Genomic DNA, 17375 nt, shown 5'->3' with positions numbered 1-17375 from the left:
CTCATCCTCTGTCATCCCCTTCTCCTCCTGCCCTCAATCTTTCCCAGCATCAGGGTCTCTTCCAATAAGTCAGTTCTTCGCATCAGGTGGCCAAAGTATTGGAGCTTCAGCTTCAACATCAGTCCTTCCAATGAATATTCAGGACTGATATCCTTTAGGATGGACTGGTTGGATCTTTTTGAAGTCCAAGGGACTCTTAAGAGTCTTCTCTTGAGAGTTCAAAAGCATCAATTCTTTGGTGCTCAGCTTTGTATATGGTCCAACTCTCACAACCATACATGACTACTGGAAAAACCATAGCTTTGACTAGATGGACCTTGTCAGCAAAGTAATGTCTCTGCTTTTTATGAAAAATGATACAGATGAACCTTTTTGTATGGCAGGAATAGAGACGCAGCTGTAGAGAACAGACATGCGGTCACAGGCAGGGACAGGGAGGCTGGGACAAACTTAGAGAGTGGCATTGACATATACACACTATGTGTGTGTGTGTGTTCAATCAGTAAGTCGCGTCCAACTCTTTGAGACCCCATGGACTGCAGTATACCAGGCTTCCCTGTCCTTCACTATCTCCTGGAGTTTGCTCAAATTTATGCCCATTGAGTCAGATGCTATCTAATCATCACATCTTCTGCCACCCTCTTCTCCTTTTGCCTTCAATCTTCCCCAGCATCAGGGTCTTTTCCAGTGAGTCGGCTCTTTGGATCAGGTGGCCAAAGTATTAGAACTTCAGGATTAGTTCTTCCAGTGAATACTTAGGGTTGATTTCCTTTGGGATTGACTGGTTAGATCTTCTTGCAGTCCAAGGGACTTTCAAGAGTCTTCTCCAGCACCACAATTCAAAAGCATCAATTCTTCAGAGCTTTATATCCATCAACTCTCATATCCATCTATATGGTCCATCAATTCTTCAGCCTTCTTTATGGTCCAATTGTCGTATCCATACATGACTACTGGAAAAACCATAGCTTTGGCTATATGGATCTTTGTCAGCAAAGTGATGTCTCTGCTTTTTAACATGCTGTCTAGGTTTGCCATAGCTTTCTTTCCAAGGAGCAAGCATCTTTTAATTTCATGGCTACAGTCACCATCCATAGTGATTTTGGAGTCCAAGGAAATAAAATCTGTCACTGTTTTTACTTTTTTCCCCTTCTGTTTGCCATGAAGTGATGGGACCAGATGTCATGACCTTAGTTTTTTGAATGTTGAGTTTTAAGCCAGCTTTTTCACTGTCCTCTTTCACCTTCATCAAGAGGCTCTTTAGTTCCTCTTCGCTTTCTGCCACTAGAATGGTATCATCTGCATATCTGAGGTTGTTGATATTTCTCCCAGGAGTCCTGATTCCAGCTTGAGTTCATCCAGTGCAGCATTTTGCATGATATACTCCACATGTAAGTTAAATAAACAGGGTGACAATATACAACCTTGTCGTACTCCTTTCCCAGTTTTGAAGCAGTCTATTGTTCCACGTCCAGTTCTAACTCTTGCTTCTTGACCCTCATACAGGTTTCTGAGGAGACAGGTAAGGTGGTCTGGTACTTCCGTCCCTTTAAGAATTTTCCACAGTTGTGATCCACACAAAGACTTTTGCATAGTCAATGAAGCAAGAGTAGATGTTTTTCTGGAATTCTCTTGCTTTTTCTGTGATCCAGTGGATGTTGGCAATTTGATCTCTGGTTTCTCTGCCTTTTCTAAACCCAGCTTGTACATGTGGAAGTAAAGCCTAAAATCACGGGATCAGAGGAAGTATGAGATGATTTTAAAAGGTGAAGAATCTTGATATTATTAGACTGACAGATGTTAGAAAGCTAGGTAATGTAAAGTGTGGGCACAGTAACTCATCCCGCACTGGTGAGTGGGCAGACTGGTACAGCCCTTCTGTGAAGCAGCTTTGGCAGTGAACCCCTCAGGCACGTCTTGTGAGCCAGCGGATCCGCTGCTGGGTACACACCAAGGAAAGTCTCCCTCCGGTCCACAGGGACACCAGCATCTCCCACTGCAGCCCTGACAGGGGGCAAGAAAAGCAGGGAATCTGAGTGGGCTTCACTGGGAGAGTGGACTAGGTATACTGGGTGGACATACCCCATAAACTGTTATGCAGCCACCAGAAGCAGTAGTTAGAGATATATACATAGCAACATGGTTATCTTAAAAAAATAGTGCTTAGTAAAAAACACAGTAAACAAGAAATATGGCGCAGCCACTTACATGCAGTTGCATACTCGCAAGACAACAGTATATATTTTGGGAAAACACATTCAAATAAAAAAGAAATCATCAAGAATGGTTGCCTGCATATGAGAAGAGAAGGAAATGTGGATGATTCCTTGGAATCACACTTTTGAAATTTAAAAAAATTAAATTGGAATTACAATTTAAATTAAAAAGTGTGATTCCAAGGAAGAATGAGATAAAATAGATGCTAACCTGGGAAGTGAGGTCCAGGGAAGGGAGTGTGTGTGTGTGTGTGTGTGTGTGCGCACGCACACGTGTGTGTGTACATGCACACACAGTCATGTTTTGAATGAAGCAGTGTTGTAACGTGTGGGTGAGAGGGCAGACTCCAGTAGAGTTCTCACTTCCCCTCTGACTTAGTCATAGTGCTGGTAATGACAACTGACAGTTGTGTCCAAGTAGTTTTCCTCTTTGTCGTTTCCCCAACTTTAATTAAGTTTGTTTACTTTTTTTTTTTCTTGTTACTAAAGCAGTGTCTGCTCCTTACAGACTTACCAGAAAATTATAACCCGGGCTAACAGAAAGATCCACGAACTTTCTCACCCACAGGCAGTATCCAGATCCTTTTTTGTTTTGCAAAAATCAGTGAAACCCTTTCATGACTCAACTTTTCATGCAGGAAACAGTATATTATGAGTTTCTTCTGTGTCCAGAGACACGTGTGTAGCTTCATTTTTAATGGCTGTCTGGTTTTCCATTGTCCGGGGGAACCATCCTTAGCGTGGCCAGCCCCCTTCAGCCAGACATCCATTGTTTCTAAATTTTGCTACTTCGCTTACAGCAGTGAGTGAACCGGAGCTGTTGAAGCTAATTCCCTGTGCTCTATTCTGCTCATTTTTAAAGGAGGTTTCAAGATTGGATTCGAAATTGTCTAATGACACAAAAAATCCACTCGGCATCATGGAAGTCAGAGCACCAGATCCCTTCAGGACCATTCTGGGGCTGGTCATGAATGAGAATAAGGAAGCAGGGTCATTCCCCACTGTTTGGAAAGGGTCATTTTCGTTACTTGTCAGGGTGCCAAAGTACAGTACGGCCCCCTGGTTTCTGCATTGTAATCAATTGGTGCACAATTAAACCACATAACGTCTAAAGGGAGCCTGTGTGGGCTGTGTGTATTGCCTCATATGGGCAATGTGTGATAGGGGCAGGTGGTGAAATAAGAAGCACTGAGTGTTTTCAAAACTGCAGGGAAATCACTGTTTATGTTTAAATCTATATCCTGCACCAGATGAGGGGCCAGGATGAGCATGCCCAGGGGTTAAGACACAGTGTGTTTCTCTGAGCGCTTCCTGTCTTCAGCATACCCCTAAACTAGCGGATTTGAAGATTTGATTTAATCCTTCCAGTTGGTAGGTTTAAGCACCAGGAATCCAGTGCCAGTGTTTATTCCACCTTGGTAGTTCAGATCTGGCCAGGAAGCTCTGCAGCCAGCTTGTCAAGCCCCAGAAGCAGCAGCCTTGGCGTGGAGATGACTACGCACTGACATTTCCATATCATTAGGGCACCACTTGTTTTGTGCAGAGCAGAAGAAACACACATTTGTCTTTGCAAACTAGCCCTCTGTTGTCAAGAAGCTCTGAATAGATACACTGTTTCCAGGGCCTGTTTGGAAGCTCTTGAATGTGTTCTCCAGCCTGTGTGTATATTAACAGAGAACCATGTTACGTGTTATGGAGAATTAGCACTGGGCAGCCCCATCCTCCTGGCAGGCCAGGTGAACCTCTGCATGAGTTACAGTTGATGGGGGCAAGGACCGCTCAAGCCTCCACCAATGCCTTCAGCTTCCTGCTTCCAAATAGCAGGGCAGGCTGTAACTGAGTGTTTTGACAGCTTATATCAGCAGTTTTCTCGGCTGATATATTGATTGCAGTTTGGACCTGAGTCCTGCTGATCTAATAAAACATCACCGTCATAACAGAGAAAGTAAAAGTCTTCTTTCCGGTCCCAGCCACCTGGCGAAGCGGCTTTACAGAGCTACTCTAAAGCTAGCTGTCGGGTCTGATGTAAACTGATGTAACCTTGGACGAGGATTAATTATTTTAAGTGGTTTTTTTTTTTTTTTATGTAATCTCTTCAGCCATCAATGTTTTCATTTCTTACCATGCTTCTGCATGTCAGTTTGGTTTATTTCTCTTCCTTGGTTCTTGTCTTGTCACAACAAACATTTGGAACAACAGATTAAAGGGTTTAAAACAACAGACAAGTTACAGCTCAAGGAAGCAGATCTTTTTTTAGACAGATAGTCCCAAGACACAGGAGCAGGCCGACTGCAAAGGAGTCATCATCCTCTCACAATACCTCCTGTCTTCCCCCTTTTTATACGTCCTGTCTCCTCCTCTTGGTTGTATCCTGTGCAAAATAGGGCTTGTACCCACCACCAGTCAAAGAAAGGGAATGCAAAGAGGCATAGGCTCAAGGCTGATCGACAATTGCAAGTTCTGTAACAGCAGGTTCTGTTGTGTATGTCTTCTTATAATTGAGTCTGTTACAATCAGATGCATATATGTGTAGAATATTCATGAACCCTCAATGGGCTCCTAGCTGCCTAAGGTTACTAGAGGAGGTCCCTGTGGTTAGTTTGCATCCCCTGTGTGCCTAAGGCACATGTTCAGGAGGTGGAAGAGTCTCTGTGGTTACTTTATAGTATGCCTGTGAGTTCTCCTGGGTGCTCTGGGAGGGGGTTGGATATCAGCTTGCATCCTTTCTGGCTAGGGCACCCCTGGTTGTTCATGCCTAACGTCCTACCTAACATGCATTATTTTTATAAACGTGCATCTGTTCAAAGGAAAACAAAGGTGCCTTCATAAACACTGACACAAGCATTGTACATCAGTGTCACCAACAGCCTGAGACTGGCATTAACTGCGCGCTCGTTACCCTATGTAGGGGGTGAAATGCACATTTTAAAAAGTCAGCTGAAGTTCAGATTACACTTTAAGGTGTGTACAAAAATTTTTCTTAAAACTGGAAATAGAACTGCCATATGACCCAGCAATACCACTTCTGGGCATACACACTGAGGAAACCAGATCTGAAAGAGACACGTGCACCCCAATGTTCATCGCAGCACTGTTTATAATAGCCAGGACATGGAAGCAACCTAGATGCCCATCAGCAGATGAATGGATAAGGAAGCTGTGGTACATATACACCATGGAATATTACTCAGCCATTAAAAAGAATTCATTTGAATCAGTCCTAATGAGATGGATGAAACTGGAGCCCATTATACAGAGTGAAGTAAGCCAGAAAGATAAAGAACATTACAGCATACTAACACATATATATGGAATTTAGAAAGATGGTAATGATAACCCTATATGCAAAACAGAAAAAGAGACACAGAAATACAGAACAGACTTTTGAACTCTGTGGGAGAAGGTGAGGGTGGAATGTTTCAAAAGAACAGCATGTATACTATCTATGGTGAAACAGATCACCAGCCCAGGTGGGATGCATGAGACAAGTGCTCGGGCCTGGTGCACTGGGAAGACCCAGAGGAATCGGGTGGAGAGGGGGGTGGGAGGGGGGATCGGGATGGGGAATACGTGTAAATCTATGGCTGATACATATCAATGTATGACAAAACCCACTGCAATGTTGTGAAGTAATTAGCCTCCAACTAAAAAAAAAAAAAAAAGAAACAGCTTAAAAAAAAAAAAAAAAAGAGTTCTAAAGGCAGCAAGAGAAAAATAAAGTCACATACAAGGAAAAAAAAAATTTTTTTTCTTGTGTTTTGGAATGGATGTTCTGATTATCTTACAATATTCCAGTTGGCCCACTATCTTATCATAAACGTCCTTTAATTTCACAGCAATTGCTGACCATCCAGGAGGAGCTGAACAACAAAAAGTCAGAACTGGAGCAAGCAAAAGAAGAGCAGTCACACACACAAGCATTACTCAAAGTTCTCCAGGAACAAGTAAGTGAAAGTCACGGCTCCGACCCGCGAATCGGTTCAAACGCAGACACACGCTTCCCCGTGTTTGACGCATGCGCAAACACTGGCTGAAGTTAATCTGCAGTAGGATTAGCCTGGACCATCCCAACCTGCCAGCAGCTTTGCTGCGTGGGATTTTTAATCTCATCTCCAGCATCTCTGTTCTCACTTTGGTACCTCTTAGGCCACCCAAGCCTTCCAGCGATCTGTGAAACTTTCTTCCAGAAGACAAATGAATTTTGATTAAGTTTTAAAACATTGGCGATGCAGATAAATTTCAAAGCAAGCAGCTAGTTTCATCTTAAGTCTAATCATGAGGAAAATGAGTTTAGCATAGCCCATGGTCCTCCTGCAGACATCGGAATAAGAAGGACTGATTCATAGCGACATTAAAAAAGAAATCACGAAACTCTCCCCTGTGCATCAGGGCACTTATCTAGCCAGGGCGAGCAACAGACCTTTTATACGAAGTTTGTAAATCTGATCATTTCATCCTGGCTTTCTCTGATACTAAAGTGTGGCCTGACATTGATAAGTGGATTTGAAAGTATTGTCTTACAGCAGGGTAAGATGGATTGCTTGGCAGCTGAGTGAAATCTAAGCCCCGATATCTACACAGGAGAAGCCAGGCAAGTTCCTGAAATACTTTCCTATTTCTGGCCTTCACAGGCTGCCCATGAAGTAATGAATGGCAAATGGAAGGGGGAAAAAATCACATGTAGTAGCCCGAATCCTTTGGGGGTAGTCAAATTTAGGTTGCTTTAAAATTTTCACTTACCATGGTATATGAGGAGGTCCTTTGTACAACATAAATCACTTCAAAAGTGATTTAAAAAAAAGCAAAAACTATGAAGTTGGAGAAGTATGACCCTAGTCCACTGTGACTCAGTCACTATACAAATGATTTTTACCTTTTTAATGGTTTGAAATCAAGAAAATGTATTTTCAGTCACTTTCCTCTAAAAGTGTAAGTGAATTGTGAGAGAACCTTGAAGGTGTCAGATAGTTTATAAGCTTTTATAGCTTTGGAGGAAAATACTTTCTTAAACTAATCATTATCTTTATATGATTAAGACAGATTCAGTAACATAGACCGAGTCTGACTGTGTATGATTTCGGAGAAGTTAGACTGAACCGGGAAGTACTGATGACTGCATTCACAGTGACCTACTGTCTAAGAGACCTGTGGTCTTTCCTCTGTTCTGTTCTTTCTTGCTTTACATTATGAAAAGGCTTCCAACAAACTGGAGCAGATTTGGTCCAGATTTGCACCTGATCAAACATACATGTCCCAGAGCTTTGTTGCTTTGTGTTTTCTCTGTCCGTCTCTTTGATTTACTGGGATGAGGAGGGGTGAATTCCTCTTCCTCTGAAGGACTCCAGTCCTTTATGTTGATTTGAAGTCCAAACCCCAGTCATAAAAATAGACCCTAAGTTTTGCAGATCGCATTGCTATATCCTTGTCATGACATGCATTTTTAAAGACCAATGAGCACACATAAACTTTGGTGAAGCCTCACACTTCATTATCCATTCCTTAAAAAAAAAAAAAAAAATGGGTAACGTAAAAGAGATTCAGAACAACCAAAATCACTAAAGACCTAGGAAGTATGACTGGAGAGGAAGCATTTTAAAATCTGCCGTGCTAATGGGATGGCTCTTTTTCGAGCAAAAGCCCCGAGAATACACAAGTCTAAGAGGGCCCACGGAAGTCTAATGCTGTCGGCCACTCTTGTCTCCACCAGGCTGTTTTCCCCAAGAGCCCCTCGGCTGGTGCCCCCGTCTGTCATCTTATAGATGAGAGCAGGCAGTGGACGTATTCCTTCTGTACCCATATAGCCACCACCCACATGCCCACACACACACACATACAATTAGAAACACCTACCTCTGCATGGGCTTCCCTAGTGACTCAGATGGTAAAGAATCCGCCTGCAATGCGGGAAACCCGGGTTCAGTCCCTGGGTTGGGAAGATCCTCTGCAGAAGGGCATGGTAACCCACTCCAGTATTCACACACACACACACACACACACACACACAGGGCAGAGTGAAAGGGTAACACGAAGCAGGACAATGGAATTCATTTAGGCAGAAGAAGGAGAGCGATGGGTGTGTTTGTGCTGGGAAACGTGTGAAGGTGGGACAAGCTTTAAATAGAGAGCGTTCCTTCCGCTGGAAAAACAGCAAAACCTGCTTCGGAGCCAGCCCCGCTCTTAACTCCCGGGAGCGCTAGTCGCGAGGCGGGATGAACGGCGAGGGAGACGGTGAGAGTCACCATGGAAAGAGAACTCCCAGATGGGAAAGCCCAGCGGGGTTCGGAAGGGCGCTGCGCCCTCTGACACAGCTGGCCTTCCTGTTGCCGAGACGCACTTGGCTTCTCACGTTTCTCACGCACTGCCTGAGTGCCCTCGTCCTTGTTGGGTGCGGGAACATCCGCGGCGCTGCCCGGAGGACCCCTGGGCACATTGTCTCTTTCTCAAGCACGATGATGTGGAAGTGAGCCTTCACCGGCTCCACGGGTCCGCAGTCAGCTGCCCCATGCTCAGCCCCTTCACGGCGCCACGGCTTTGGCAGAGCCCCGCTCTTGACTTGGAGAGCGTGTGGCTTTCTTGCTGAGAGTTTGAGATCGCTTTGCGAAAACCAAAGCAGCTTTTCATGCTGAGCCCCAGAGAACCAACCTGAGTCAAACATATTGGTGGTGCATTTATTTTCTTTTCAAACTTTAAGCATTTATATCTCACCGTGAGTGCTTTATTTTAGGCATTAAAAAAAGGGAGTGCTGAAGATGCTACTTCCTAAGCACAATAAGCCAGGAAGAAATACCAGCAGACAGCTGCAAGGCTGCTCACCTTTGCCCTTGTTCTCTGTCTCCATGTGTTTGCTTAAGTCAGGCTAGAATAAAAATGCCAATTAAAGGTTTCCGGGAAATCTCCCGATAACTGATTACTCCTAAGCCTTCTGAGAGAGAACAGAGAGAAGGGCATTTTCAGATGTTCACTGTTAAAAATCTCAGCTGAGAAACAGCTTTTCTTCTAATGCCTCGGTGACCAAGGAGATGAGGTCCCATTTCTTCCTTTCCAAAAAGCAGCAGAGCATCTTCCTGTAGGCCTCCAGAAATCACGTCAGTCATTCGAATAGGTTCCCTAGGAGGACGCATACAGTAGCGCTGCAGCGCATTAAAGCAAATGAAAATACATCACTCCCGAATAATCATTAGTATAACATCATTTAGCTGGCGGCAACTTGCAAACACTGCAGGGTTTAAATTAATAGCAATACAACGAGGAAATGAAATCATTTATTATTCTTAAGAACCAATTTTATACATTTTATGCCTATGAAACTGCTTTCTAATCTTATTATTTAAAAATAATGGCCAAGGCCCATTTATTTTTTTGCCAGCCATCAAGTTTCATAAAATATTGGCCTCAAACTGGTTTCAGTAAGACTCGTTAGAATTATGTGCTCCATCTGGTTTTTTTCTTGTTGGAAGTTTTCTCAAGTGTAGCCTCAGATCAATCAGGGTTAACAGGATGATATGCACTTAATTAATATGCCTGCTTATTCATTTGGGTTTTTGTTTTGTTTTTTGTCTTCAAACCTGCAGTTGAAGGGTACCAAGGAGTTGGTCGAGACCAATGGCCACAGCCATGAGGACACAAATGTAGGTACCCCGAACCTGATATTTGCTCTTCTTGCTTGGTGTTGATTAAATGCCCACGAGAAGGTGGCACTTTTTAACACAAAGGAAGTCAGAAACCCTGCCTCTCAGTAGCAAGATGACTAATGTGTGGTTTGGCAATAAAATAGGGTCGGTACTATTAGCTTAGGTTACCAAATGCCAATGTAGAAGTATTTGAGCTAATCTCTGTCATAAAAGTTCCAATCTCAATGAATTTGTTCGAGCCCTTTATGTTTTCAAAGCTGTAAACTAATGTGGTGCTGGGATGGCAAATGGAATGAGACCCAGCAGGATAATAAGTTGTATATTGCATGTGTATCTGGCAGTGTATCTGCAGTGTATCTGCATGTGTATCTGCAGGTTTACCTGGCAGTGAAGATGGTAGTGAAATGATTGTGATAGCCATCACAGTGAAATGATTGCTGTGCTGAAGAGGTTTCAAAGCAAACTCCTTCTCCCAGAAAAACCCCTGGATGTGTACCTGCCTCTCTCTCTGACCCAGATCAGTAGCGTGGTGCGTCCTTACTCTTGAGAGAGTCTAATGGTATCCAATCCCACTTGGCACCCAGCTTCTTCTCCTTATTAGTCAAATACTCTCCTTTACCTTGTAAGTTCTTTAGTCTCAGATGAAACAGTCCACCATGTAGATCTTTGTCTCTCACATGTTTGATGATTTTGTTTTTGCCTTTTCTGAAATCTCTTTGATGTCTGTCTGTATCTGACTGGCCTCATCACAGAAAATGCTTACTGAGCAGTTCTTTTCACATAATGCAGAGTCAGACATGATAATGAATGCCTGATTAAGCTAGAGCTGGGAGAAATTACACATCTCGCATTCACTGTTGTTTTAATTATATACAGCAGAGAGCCTTACATTCAGAGTACCAAAGAATCCCTCTTGATAGCTTCTGTTACTCCCAAACAGATATTTGACACATGACGCTTATTGAGAACCTACTGTGTACATGGGCCTCTGTTCAGTTCTGGAGGGGTGGTTACAAAGAAATATAAGACTTGCCGTCTTCCCTCAAAAAACTACCACAAAAGATTGATGAACTAAGGAACAGGTGGGCAGGCAACACACAAGATGAGATACACGTACGGGAAGGTGAGGTGGATGTGATGTGATGTGGTTTGAAATCCGGACTTTGCTGCCTAATCGCTGTGTCAGCTTAACCAATTACTAAACCCCTCTGAGCTTCATATTCCTCATTTGTGAAATTATCTGCAAAGCCTATCTCAAAAGCTTACAGTGACGTAATAAGCTAAGGCACATGGGAACCCTAAGATGTGGTTGTTACAGCTTCTCCATGATGGATAATCAAGAACGACTTCCTGGAAAGTTAGGGAAGGAAGCCATTCACCCAGAGCACTCCATAGGCAACAGTGAGGCCTGAGCGGTGTTTGTCTTCACCCTCCAGTGTTCCATTACTCCATCCCTACCCAAAGACCCTTTTTCAGGATCCTGTCTTCCAGGGACACATTGCCGCTGTGTTTCAGAATTTTTGTGTGCTTTGCCGCCCAGAGTCAGCCCCTCTGTGCCTTTCAGGGAAGCTGCTGTCTAATCCAATAAGCCAGGCAAAGTGGCAGTGTGCCTCAATCTCCTGATCTGTAAAATGGGGTGATAGTACCTCCCTCTCCTTCCTTACGGTTTACTGCGGGAAGCAAATGGGATACTGGATATGGAACCACTAGGAAATTGTGAGGTTCTAGCTGCGTAGGATGTTGTTAGGATTAGGAACTCATCTGCTGATGGAATTAAATTGGATGATGCATGGAAAGATAGGCCTGACACAATGTCTAGTCTGTAAGCTCTTTCTTACGAAATGCCTAAAGACATTTATTGTTGAATGGAAAAAGTGAAAAGACATCATCTTTAAGGTCTGATGTCCTCTCTAAAGGAAAGTTTTAATGTTTAAAAATTAAACATTAATAGGTACTTCCCTGGCAGTCCAGTGGTTAAGACTCTGCGCTTCCAATACAGGGGCACATGGTTGCTCCCTGATCAGGGAATTAAGATCCCACATGCCATGAGGATAGCCAAAAATTTTAAAATTATGAAAAAAAAGTTTTTTAAACCTCTCTAGAATCCATGACACGTGCTTTGTAATCAGCCATCATAAACCACCATTGAGAGATGTTATTCCAGCAGGCTGAACAGGGAGGAGCAGGACCTTGCTGGGGGAGGCAGTGGGGAGAGATTTGCAGTCTGATGGAGCCTGATAGCAATAGCTTGTCTTCTTCTCTCACTGGGCAGAGGGCTAGGCTGGTTTCTGTAACCCTAAAAATCGCCTGTTCATTCAGGTGTTCCCTGGAGGTGGATTATTCCCTTGCCTTTCTCTTTTCTGTCCTGTTGTCTCCTTTAGGCCGCTTCCCCAGCACCTCTCTTAGGCTGCAGTGCAAGGTGAGAAACAAAAAGTAGTTATTTGGGCCACACATTCAGAGCACTAGCAAAGTAAAGGTTTTTTTTTTTTTAATATCTGTGTGTCATCTGAAGTTTTCACCCTGTGGTCAGACTGAGAAGGTTTGCATCCACTTTGATCCCTGACTAGCCATGTGACCAGAACCAGTGATTTGACCTCTTAGAACTTGACCTTCCTCGTCTAGAAGTGACCTATGCAAAACCCTATATATAAACACCTGGCCCAGAGTACCTTCTCAACAGGTATCAATTCCCTTTTCATGCATCAGTATCCAGCAGTATTTTAATACGGTAGACAGTGCTTTGACATGGTGAATTTTAATGCAGTTCATGAGGTTTAAAGCTTCTGGGCCAGAGGTTATTGACTAAGGCATATAGTTTTTTTGTTTTTTTTTCCAACCATGATTATTCACATGCAAGGACAAAAACTTTGTACATTTATCATTTATTAATAATATACAGTGGATTGGCACTGGCTTTGCTGGGTATTCTTGTGAGAATTAACAGTTGCTTCCTTAAAACAATATATTTTATTAGAAAAGCTTTGTATGAAACTGGAAAATTACAGAAAAGTATACAAAGGTAGGTAGTGAAGCTTCCCTGGTGGCTCAGTGGTAAAGAATCCGCCTGCCAAGCAGGAAATAGGAGTTCAGTCTCTGGGTTGGGAAGATCCCCTGGAGAAGGAAATGGCAACCCACTCCTGTATTCTTGTCTGGGAAATCCCATGGACAGAGGAGCCTGGTGGACTGCAGTCCGTGGGGTCGAAAAAGAGTTGGACACGAGAGAGTGAGTAAACAACATACAGAGGTAGAGAAAAAGATCTCACTACTCAGAAATAGTCACTATCAGTAGTTCATTTTAGTTCTTCTCAGTCACATGCATGTATATGACCAGAGGGGAGAAACCATTAAAAAAATAAAAGAAGAAATAAATATGATTTCATAGTGTCTTCTGTTTTACACCTTTCTTATTTCTCATTATACCAGGAATATTGTTCATGTCAACAAATGTTCCTCAAAAGCATGGTTCTTAATGGCTGTAGAACGGAGACATGAACTAATTGAACTGCACACCTAATGTGTTAGGCTTTTAACTTCTCATTTTTTTTTAGCATTATAAAAAATGCCATGATTTACACACCCATAAATCTTGGTCCGCACCGCTCCTGTTTGTTTCTGGGGGATTCTGTCCATTAACAGCTGTGTCGCAAAGCCTGGCAGGGAGATTCGCAGCTCACAGAACTACTGGGCGTTCAGAATGTTAGGGCGGGAGCTTCCCTGGTGTCTCAGTGGGAAAGAATCCACCTGCCAACATGAAAGACACGGGTTCGGTCCCCGGTCCAGGAAGATCCCACATCCTACAGGGCAGCTAAGCACCACAACTATTGAGCCTGCGCTCTAGGGCCTGGAAGCCGCAACTGCTGAGGCCCTGGCAGCCTGGAGCCCGTGCTCCCCAACAAGAGAAGCCCGCACGCCCCAACTAAGAGCAGCCCCCACTCGCCGCACCTAGATAAAAGCCTGAGCAGCAACAAAGACCCAGCACAGCCGAAAATAAATAAATAAATAATTTTTTAAAAAAATAGAAAGAATGTTAGTGTGGCACATGCACACGGATCATATCCATCAGTCGTCCTAAAGGGATCCACTCAAAGATACGCTGAGTCTTAGCGATTTAATAACTTGTTGACCATTTTAATCTCAAGAACCGAGCTTATGGGACACTAGCTGCATGTAGTCAGTCAGTCGCTTATACTTTTCTGTTGTTTTCACATCTTCTGGAGCAACGACAGTCCCTGACTGACACCTCATTCAGTATTCTTGAAGTCCCCAAGCAGAGGTACCCTTGCAAAGCCCACCCTTGTCCCCATGCACAAGACCTTCTGTAAGCTCGTGCCCGTGAGAAAAAGATTCTGACGACTAATCTACAAGCATTAGCGCCAGAAACAGATCGATTGCAAAGGCCTTTTCTCTAAGAGGACTGCGTTTGGGAGTTGAAATAGGTTCTTCCCTGTATTTGGAACTGGATTTGTATAAGTATACCCAAGTTTAAAACTAGCCTTTAGCACAGATCCTTTAGAGCTTTCAGTTATTCCAGAACCAATTTTCTTTCCTAAAAGCCCAAGCTGTGATTTTTTTTTTTTCTCTCAGCTCTCTCTTAATTCCTAGGATTGCTGAATAACTAACCTGGTCCCAGCTCGTTATATGTAACAGATATTAAAATCTCACTTTAAAAACTGAATCTCAAATTAAATTATTGCTATTGATTTATTGAATTAAAAGAATTTAATATCTGTCCTCATCTTGCATCTTTTTTAACAACCTTCCTCCCAAATGCCTCCCAGAGGTATCCCATTGCCAGCTATGATCCTTACATACATACGTTTGGTGGAAGGGAAGAGAGAGAGAAAGGCTAAGAGAAGAGGAGGGATTGAATAAGGTGGCTACTTAAGCCAGCATTGTGTACAGAACAATTTATTCTCAAGGTGTTCCATGAATTTTGTTTTGTTTTTGTTTGGCCAGACCACACAGCTTGTTGGATCCCGGTTCCCTGACCAGGGATCGAACCTGAGCCCCCTACATTGGAAGCATGGGGTCTTAACCACTGGACAGCCAGGGGAGTCCCTTTCCGTGAATTTTTTCCTCTTCCCTCTTTGTATCTGCTCCAGGCAAGCTGCTGCTCCCAACCTCTGTTTGCCTACTTCAAGCTCACACACTGGAGATAGAGAAATCATTGGTAGTCTGCAAAGAGTTTGAATTTGTGGTGTGGAAGTTTACCACCATCAAGTGCAACACCTTTCCCATCCCCCCAAAAATTAAAACACAAAAGGGAAAAGATTTTTCAGCTTTTCACATTGCGTCTGCAAGAAAGTAAATCCTCAACGTGTCCGAGTAAAGACGTGAGGCATGCATGAAAGAGCTGCTATGCGAAGGCCGTTCTTCAGCTTTAGCATGTCGCAGCAGAAAGCCGCTGTTCACCAGGTGTTTTAATGATGTGGGCTATATGGCAGGAGTTCTGCCAGTGCCGAGTCCTGGGCCCGGTTTTCGGATGTGCTCTCACCTTTCAGGTGCATAAGCACGAGAGAGAAAGCATGCATACTGATGTGTTAACCAAGGCAAAAGAGAAAAAACCCACAGGAAACTGGGACCCTAGTCTCAAAGGGCGGAGACAACTCAGACTCTGCCCTTTCCTCCCATAACAACTTCCAGCCCGCTCTCGGGGAGCCCTGCTCTCGAACCTGCTGAGGAGCAGACAAGACAGTAGGGAACCCCTCAGCCCCCCTTCCACCCCATTCCACAGGCTCCGTGGGAGGGAGCTGGGGCACCAGCCCAGGGAGCCTGTGCTGGCAGACCCCAGCGGTGAGACCGCAGGCAGACATCACGGTCCTTCAGCCGCTGGGTGTCCCTCTTCTCACCCTCCTGCTGTCTGAGCTGTACAGAGTCCCTCAGTTTATGTTCCAACACAGGCTTCCATCCCTTAAAAAAAAACTTTATTGTAGTATAGTTGGTTTACAACACTGTGTCAGTTTCAGGAGTGCGACAAAGTGATTCAGTTATCCGTATACATGTCTTCATTGTCTTTTAGATTCTTTTCTCATATAGGTCGTCAGAAAGCATTGAGTAGAGTTCCCTGTACTATATACAGTAGGTCCTTGTTGGTTGTCCATCTTATATATGGTGGTAATGTACATTCAGGGCTCCCCAGCGGGGTCAGTGGTAAAAGAACCTGCCTGCCAGGGCAGGAGATGCCGGAGACCCAGGTTCGATCCCTGGGTCGGGAAGATCCCCTGGAGGAGGAAATGGCAACCCACTCCAGTATTTCTGCCTGGAGAATCCCATGGACAGAGGAGCCTGGAGGGCTATAGTCCCTGGGGTTGCAAAAGAGTCAAACGTGACTGAGCATGACACAATGTCTGTTCATCCCAAGCTCCTGATTCATACCCACCATGTTTTCCCTTTGCTAACCTGTAAGTTTGTTTTCAATATCTGTAAGTCTATTTCTGTTTTGTAAATAAGTTCATTTGTATCATTTTGTTTTTTTTAAATTAGATTCCCCTTATGAGTGATCATACTGTGTTTGTCTTTCTCTGATTTCACCTTCCACCCCTTTTTGACTCAGTATATCAAGTATTCATTGAAGGAGGCAGGAGAGTGTGGAGGTTAGGAACAGAGCTGGGTGCCAAGCAGCCTGGCTTTAGTCCTGGTTCCGTCATTTACTGTCTGGTAGACCCTGAGCCATGCATGGCGCCTTGCACCACTATTTAATTCACATGGAAGATGAAGGGGATGCTCTCAGCTACCTGGCAGGGCTCCTGTGAACATTGCTTAGCGGTGCTGATGTGGCCAGGAAGTACTGGCTGTTACTATCGCCCCAGCCTTCCACGTGCCAGGTGCGATGCTGGGTTCTGGAGATCCATCGGTGACTCCTCTAGACCTGGTTCCTGCCCCTCTTGGAGCTGATGCTGTCATCATACCCTGCTCTTACCAAAACTCGCTTACTCTCTGTCTCGCTCCATCAAGACTCCCTCTCCACCTTCAGGTCGATTGTCGTTGTTCACTCAGTCGTGTCCGACCCTTTGCGACCCCATGAACTGCAGCACACCAGGCGTCCCTGTCCTTCACCTTCTCCTGGAACTTGCTTAAACTCATGTCTGTTGAGTCAGTGATGCCATCCAACCATCTCGCCATCTGTTGTCCCCTTCTCCTCCTGCCTTCAGATTGATATCACAGTGCAAATAATGAACGGGCTTGAGGTACCTAGTTGGCATGTTTTCATAAACTCTCTGGAGCTAAGACCTTTATTGGATGGATTGAGTCCATGGGGAGGAGACTCTGGTGGGCATAGGGCACCATGCATAAGTATATAGAGGGCTTTGAACCCCCTCAAAAGCTCAACTGGAAAATCAGTAGCCACTTTGTCTTCCTTCAGGGAGAGATGGGACCACATCTGTAGCTCCCTGAGGTCACCGTTGCTCTGTACGTGTGTGCATGCTAAGTCACTTCATTTATGTCAGGCTCTTTGCAACCCTATGAACTGCAGCCCACCAGGCTCCTCTGTCCGTGGGATTCTCCAGGCAAGAATACTGAAGTGGGT

General features: G+C 44.2%; 1 protein-coding gene across 2 annotated transcripts in view; it reads left to right on the top strand.

The window, feature by feature from the left end:
- The window catches only part of ENOX1 (ecto-NOX disulfide-thiol exchanger 1), a 662946-nt gene that overhangs the window by 585171 nt on the left and 60400 nt on the right, over positions 1-17375 (top strand). For both annotated transcript variants that reach the window (XM_061133275.1, XM_061133276.1), the window contains 2 exons: positions 6053-6160; positions 9788-9844. In XM_061133275.1, coding sequence (XP_060989258.1) covers positions 6053-6160; positions 9788-9844 — 165 coding nt within the window. The remainder of the gene's footprint in view (positions 1-6052; positions 6161-9787; positions 9845-17375) is intronic.

Source organism: Dama dama, chromosome 30 (genome assembly GCF_033118175.1).
Source record: "Dama dama isolate Ldn47 chromosome 30, ASM3311817v1, whole genome shotgun sequence".
NCBI classification, from domain to species: Eukaryota; Metazoa; Chordata; class Mammalia; order Artiodactyla; family Cervidae; genus Dama; species Dama dama.
Note: the sequence above shows the minus strand (reverse complement) of the source record. Positions and strands in the feature narration are given on the sequence as shown.